At 48.1% G+C, this 6,797-nt stretch overlaps 1 protein-coding gene across 1 annotated transcript; it reads right to left on the bottom strand.

The window, feature by feature from the left end:
* Positions 1–699: 699 nt before the first annotated feature.
* On the bottom strand, positions 700–6,781 carry CHRAC1 (chromatin accessibility complex subunit 1). The gene is made up of 3 exons (XM_055287398.2): positions 6,436–6,781; positions 3,199–3,325; positions 700–2,579 (listed from the first exon to the last, which is right to left on the bottom strand). The coding sequence occupies exons 1-3, from the start codon at positions 6,580–6,582 to the stop codon at positions 2,458–2,460; spliced, it is 396 nt and encodes a 131-aa protein (XP_055143373.1). The 5' UTR covers positions 6,583–6,781; the 3' UTR covers positions 700–2,457.
* Between the last annotated feature and the right edge of the window lie 16 nt (positions 6,782–6,797).

The following is a 6,797-nucleotide window of genomic DNA, read 5'->3' as shown; positions in this document are numbered from 1 at the left end:
CATCAAAACTAGAAACAATCTAAATGGGTAATTATCCATATACCTGGAAAATGGATAAACAGATACATCCATACAATGGAATCCTACTCAGCAATATAAAGGAATGGACTGCTGATACCTGTGACAACACGGATGAATCTCAAATGCATTCTGCTAAACAGAAGAACTGCAGACTCAAATGCTACATACTGAATGATTCCGTTTATATGACATTGTGGAAAAGACAGGCCAGCAAACTCTGGTCTGTAAGCGAAATCAAGTCATTCTTTAATGGCACATAAGCTAACAAGTATTTACTTTATTAAATGGTTGGAGAAAACAGTATTTCATGACACATGAAAATTACACAAAACTCAAGTTTCAGTTTGCAGAAATAAAGCTCTATTGAAACACAGCCACCTGCATTCCTTCATATATTAATCACCTGGCTGCTTTCGTACTACAACAGCTGAGTTTAGCACCAGCAACAGAAACTATAAAAGCCCACAAAGCTTGAACTATTTATTGCATGGCCCTTTCCAGAAAAAAATTTGCTGACACCTGCTATAGGGACAGAGAATAGCTTGACGGTTGCCAGGGTAAAAGGTGGGGAAGGAGTTGACCACAAGGGAATTTACTGGAGAGTGATATAGTTGTTAATTGTGGTAGTGGTGATGACTTGACTGCATTTGCCAAAATTCAGAACTGTACACCAGAAAGTAGATTTTAAAATATTTTATTTTAAAATAAATGTTAATGAACAAGAGGGACAGAAAACACCAGTGGTTGGTAGGGGTCAAGAGAAGAGACTAAATACAGGGAACAGAGGGGAATGTCCTGGGTGACAGAACTGTCCTATTGATTGGTTACAAAACTATGTATTTGTCAAAATTCACAGACTAGACACTAAAAGGTGATTTTACTGAATGTAAATCATAAACTTTTTTATTTTTAAAAAACAAACAGATAATGAAGGCCAGGCATAGTGGCTCACGCCTGTAATCCCGGCACTCTGGGAGGCCAAGACAGGTGGATCACTTGAGGTTAGGAGTTTGAGACCAGCCTGACCAACATGGTGAACCCCGTCTCTACTAAAAATACAAAAATAGGTTGGGCATGGTGGCACACGCCTGTAATCCCAGCTACTCGGGAGGATGAGGCAGGAGAATCACTTGAACCTGGGAGGCAGAGGTTGCAGTGAGCTGAGACAGTGCCACCGCAATCCAGCCTGGGCAACTGAGTGAGAATCTGTCTTAAAAAAAAAAAAAAAGATAATGAAATGAGAGGAGCCAAACATTTACCCTAAGTAGAAAAAAAAAATTGGGCTTATGATAGGTTTTCTCTTATAGACAGTAAAAAGAAGTGCCAAGAATTTAAAGCAAAGAACAGTAAGATGAGAGAGATCTTCAATATACAAAATGTTTCAAAATTTTTTTTAGTACAACATGCTTATACAAGAGGTAAGACTTATTTTTGTATTTGATTTGATAATTTGACTTGGAATTTTTCTGTGGGAATAAAAGTGTTAGAATGCTTATTTTTAAATTTCTCAAAATTTGCAGGCAGTAAGCAAGGCCTTAAAGCCATAGAGGGCTCTAAAACTAGTTCCATAAGGCATTTTACTGTAAAAATATATATAGATCTTTAATAGAAAAGTATATTTCTTTACAGTATAAAAATATCTGAACAGTCCACTTTTCTTAAGACAAAAATTCAGGCCGGGCGCGGTGGCTCAAGCCTGTAATCCCAGCACTTTGGGAGGCCGAGGTGGGCGGATCACGAGGTCAGGAGATCGAGATCGTCCTGGCTAACACGGTGAAACCCCGTCTCTACTAAAAATGCCAAAAAATTAGCCGGGCGTGGTGGCGGGCGCCTGTAGTCCCAGCTACTCAGGAGGCTGAGGCAGGAGAATGGCGTGAGCCCGGAAGACGGAGCTTGCAGTGAGCGGAGGTTGCGCCACTGCAGTCCAGCCTGGGCGACAGAGCGAGACTCCGTCTCAAAAAAAAAAAAAAAAAGACAAAAATTCAAATGCAACATACTACCTATAAACTATAAATTTAGCTAAAACTGAATCTAGCTGTTTATAAGAACTGATTCCAAAATATACGAATTTACATAACTGATACGTAGAAGCTCTTCAAAATTGACTGTAAATTGAAAAGTTAAAATTGGCCTTGCCTCTGCAGTTTGGAGCTGCAATGGCTGCCGGTATCGGCTGTTTTCTTGCTGCCTGAGCTGCAGGGTGGGCCTGTCAAGGAGGGGCTGCTGTCTGGGTCGCTTTCCCTCTGGCTGTTTGTGGCGTAGGTGCATGAGGTGCTCAATCTCGGCCTGGAAAGAATACCTCGAAAGCATACCACGCACTGGAAGTCTATGAAGAAGTGAAGACGCTAAAAGCGGGCAGTGCTGTGTTTACTTAGAGACAGTGGAGCGGGTCCAGGGCCGTCCTCGCCAGGCTGGTTTCTAAAGCACTTTTTTGGTTTAGGAGTCAGCTTCATCATGGTCACTTTCATTATCATTGTCATTCTCCTCATCTTCTTCCCTCTTTTCCTCTTTAAGCATTTTCAGGTATTTACTAGCTAAAATCTTCTTTGGTAATATATCTTAAAAACATAAAGCGTACATCAGCAATTGGTTATGGTAGACTATGAACACAGCAATGCACATTTCAAAATGTACTAGTTCCTGCTTTGACCTCTGTAAGAGGTTCCAAAACAAGATGAAATTCAGGCTACATTTCTGGGTAAAATATCAAAGAAACTAGCATTGTCTCCTAACGAACGCTACAGGCCTCTTTCCATTCCAGTGAGTACAAACCATGGTGTCTCTATGAGCTGCTTTTATGAGCAACCCTGCCCGACTACCTGAGATAGGCGAGGCTAGCCCCCGGGTAGACTTAAGCTCTAACTACGGGCATGTAGACCCCGCCTGAGTTTTCCCTTCAGTGGCAGGAAGGGTCCCCGTATAAGGGACTGCCCAGCACACGCGGCCAACCAACACCTTGTGAATGTTGTTGGCTTCACTATTGTTCTAGGTGGACCACGTTACAAACATTCAAACAGAACAGACTAAAAATATCTTCCTGTGACAGCTCATAGTACTTTGCGGCTTGGAAAAAGTAGCAAAGTCTAATTCTGTGAGAGCAGAAGGGAGGCAAGGGGTGGGGAAAGAGCTATTGATTACTAATCATTTTTTAACCAGAATGTTTCAAAGACTAAGTACCTGCAAGAAACTGAAAAGTTTCTGATTCCTGTGCAGTATTTGCTAAATCACTGTAAGTCAGTACTTTCTTTTCCTTTCCACTGCCGTGTCTGTAGGAATAGGTGGCTAGGCATTGAACAAAGAGCTCCTAAAACAAAATGAAAAATGAAAATGAAAGGTGTGCTTTGAAAATGTACCACAGAGCTTAATTTTTAAAATTACATTGTTGATTCCTTAATCAGGCTTAGAAGTATATTAAGACTTCAGATTCTCTTGGTTTCTCAAATTAAATTACAAGAAATCACTGGGAGGCCAGGCGCGGTGGCTCACGCCAGTAATACCAACACTTCGGGAGGCTGAGGCAGGCGGATCACTTGAGGTCAGGAGTTTGAGACCAGACTGGCCAACATAGTGAAACCCCATCTCTATTAAAAATGCAAAAATTAGCTGGGCATGGTGGCGGGTACCTGTAATCCCAGCCAGTTGGGAGGCTGAGGCAGAAGAATCGCTTGAACCTGGGAGGTGGAGGTTGGAGGTTGCAGCACTCTAGCCTGGGCGATCAAGCAAGACTCCACCTCAAAAAAAAAAAAAAAAAAAAAGAAAAAAAAATCACTGGGGCAAAGAAAAACATGAGGTCAGAAAGAAAGGCAAAGCCAGTATCAAAACTGGCAGAGAAGCAGCCATTTTCCAGAGGCTTATTTCAGATGTCTAACTTACGAAAAAGATGAATCATAACTGTTTAATGACCAATCTCTAGAGTAAAAGAAAGAAGCGGCCGGCAGCCGTGGCTCACGCCTGTAATCCCAGCACTTTGGGAGGCCAAGGTCGGCGGATCACGAGACCTTCCTGGCTAACACGGTGAAACCCCGTCTCTATTTAAAAAAAAAAAAAAAAAAACAGGCCGGGCGCGGTGGCTCACGCTTGTAATCCTAGCACTTTGGGAGGCCGAGGCAGGTGGATCACGAGGTCAGGAGATCGAGACCACGGTGAAACCCCGTCTCTACTAAAAATACAAAAAAATTAGCCGGGCGTGGTGGCGGGCACCTGTAGTCCCACCTACTCGGAGAGGCTGAGGCAGGAGAATGGCGTGAACCCGGGAGGCGGAGCTTGCAGTGAGCCGAGATCGCGCCACTGCACTCCAGCCTGGGCGACAGAGAGAGACTCCATCTCAAAAAAAAGAAAAAGAAAAAAAAGCAAGCAGCAAAAAGCCATTCAAAAATTCTATTTGGCTCAGGAATACATTTTTAGTCTTCTATTTGCATACACTGTTTCTAAGGTGGTTCACCTACAACTACAGGGACCACAGCCCACATTTTGCCGAAACTTTTCTATTCTAGGAACTGACAGACAACCCTCAGACCTAATGAAACAACCGGAACTGATCTTCTCCCTCCCATACTCCAGTTCTTTTTTTTTTTTTTTTTGAGATGGAGTCTCGCTCTGTTGCCCAGGCTGGAGTGCAGTGGCGCGATCTCGGCTCACTGCAAGCTCCGCCTCCCGGGTTCACGCCATTCTCCTCCCTCAGCCTCTCCGAGTAGCTGGGACTACAGGCGCCCGCCACCACACCCCGCTAATTTTTTGTATTTTTTTTTAGTAGAGACAGGGTTTCACCGTGTTAGCCAGGATGGTCTCGATGTCCTGACCTCGTAATCCACCCGCCTCGGCCTCCCAAAGTGCTGGGACTACAGGCGTGAGCCACCGTGCCTGGCCAACACCCCAGTTCTATAAGCAGGGCCAAGTCTTCATTTTTACAGAGGCTGAACTGAGCCTTTCTCCAGGTTTTGACTTTAATGCATCTAGTTCAGTTAATAAGGGATGAGAAAGACGGGCGTGGTGGTTCACGCCTGTAATCCCAGCACTTTGGGAGGCTGAGGCAGACGGATCACCTGAGGTCAGTTCTAGACCAACTTGGGCAACATGGTGAAACCCTGTCTCTACCAAAAAATACAAAAATTAGCCGAGTGTGATGGCAGGCACCTGTAATCCCAGCTACTCAGGAGGCTGAGGCAGGAGAATCATCTGAACCTGCGAGGCAGAGGTTGCAGTGAGCAAGATAGTGCCACTGCACTCCAGCCTGGGAAACGCCATCTCAAAAAATAAAATAACGGGTCAGAAGTGCCTGCATAAATCCTCATTCCTTAATACCAACAGAATGAAATTGTATAGGAAAATACAAATGTCCCCAGATGAAATGCTGAATATGCAATTATTTCCCTGGGCTCTAGGAAAACACGGCTCTGACATAAAGCGGGCAAGAAACCTGTAATTTCCCACTTCCCTTAGTTCTAGTCCAACGCTGTAGGGACATCATATACTTAACTACAAGTAGGGACTGGAAAATAGAATCCAAGACAAACTAAAGCATTTAACTGTGTAGCTGAAACATGGCCCAGCGTCAGAACAGGAAAACATCTGGCCTAACACTATCAAGACGCAATTTTTTTAAAAAAAGACAAAATTATCTATTTTGCACCCAAGAGGATGCTAAGCAGGCTGTAAAACTAAGTTCCCTGGACTTCCTTAAATTCTGGTTGCGGGATGTGCTGCCTCTTAGACGAGGGGCCAGGTGCGGCGGGCGGGAGGGCTCGAAAGCCTCGGACCGCTGGAGCTGGCACCGCACCCGCGGGAAAAGAGCCTCAAGTCGCGGGTGAAGCGCCCGGCTGCCCCTCCCACGGGACACTGGAGGAGTTAAGGCCCTCAAAGCACGAAGCAGGCCAGTGACAAGAAAAAGGCAAGCTGGGAGTAGGGAGTCGCGGGTGAAAGAGCCCCCAAAGAACCCAAAAGAGAAGAGCGCCACTAGGCGCCGACGCCCACGGGTACGGCCGGAAACTGGGAGCCGCACGCGAGGGAGGACGGGAGCGCACAGGTGGGAGGGACGAAAGGCGCGCAGAGGAACGCGGGAGCTTACGGGTTTGCCGAATGGAAGCGCGAGAGAAAGGGCGGGAGCGCAGTGGGGTGGGCGGGGCGAAGGTGCGCAGGGAAGGAAGGGGCGGGCGGAGCGAAGGAAGGCGACAAAGGGCGGGAGAGGCGCGCGGCAGGCGGGGCGAAGAAACTCGAGAACATGAGGTAGCGGCACAGGGTGGGCGGGGCGGAGACGCGCGAGAAAGTGTGGGGGCGCGCGGGCACCGAAGCGCGCGTCGGCATGGGACGGGGACAGCGGGGCGCGCGCGGGCCCAAGGGGACTGGGCAGTGCCCAGAGCCCGGCGGGGCGGGGCGCGACGGGTAAGGGCGGCCCACACCCCCGCCCTGCCCCCTCACCGTGGCCTTGGCCGTGAGCACCAACGCCTCCTGGTTGATGCTGGACACCTCGGGGGAGCTCTTCATGATGACCCGGATGCGGGATAGAGGCAGCGAGATGAGCCGCTGCTCCCCGCACTTGTCTTTGCCCACGACCACGTCCGCCATCTTCCCGCCCCTCGCGCGGGCGCCCGCAGCCGGCGGGCCCGACCGCGAAGTGGCTGCCCTGCCCGGCCAGCCGGTGGGTGCGGGGAGCCGCGCCCGCTGCCCCGTGGGAGTTGTAGTGTGGGGAGGCGCGGCCGGGAGGCCGGGAGCGGCTTGTCCTAGAAACTACGAGCTCCGTGATGCCTCGCGCGCCCAATCTGCGCATGCGCCGGCGCCCG

The sequence above is a fragment of the Symphalangus syndactylus genome, chromosome 7 (genome assembly GCF_028878055.3).
Source record: "Symphalangus syndactylus isolate Jambi chromosome 7, NHGRI_mSymSyn1-v2.1_pri, whole genome shotgun sequence".
In the NCBI taxonomy this organism is placed as follows: domain Eukaryota; kingdom Metazoa; phylum Chordata; class Mammalia; order Primates; family Hylobatidae; genus Symphalangus; species Symphalangus syndactylus.
This window is presented reverse-complemented; position numbering and strand designations above follow the sequence as displayed.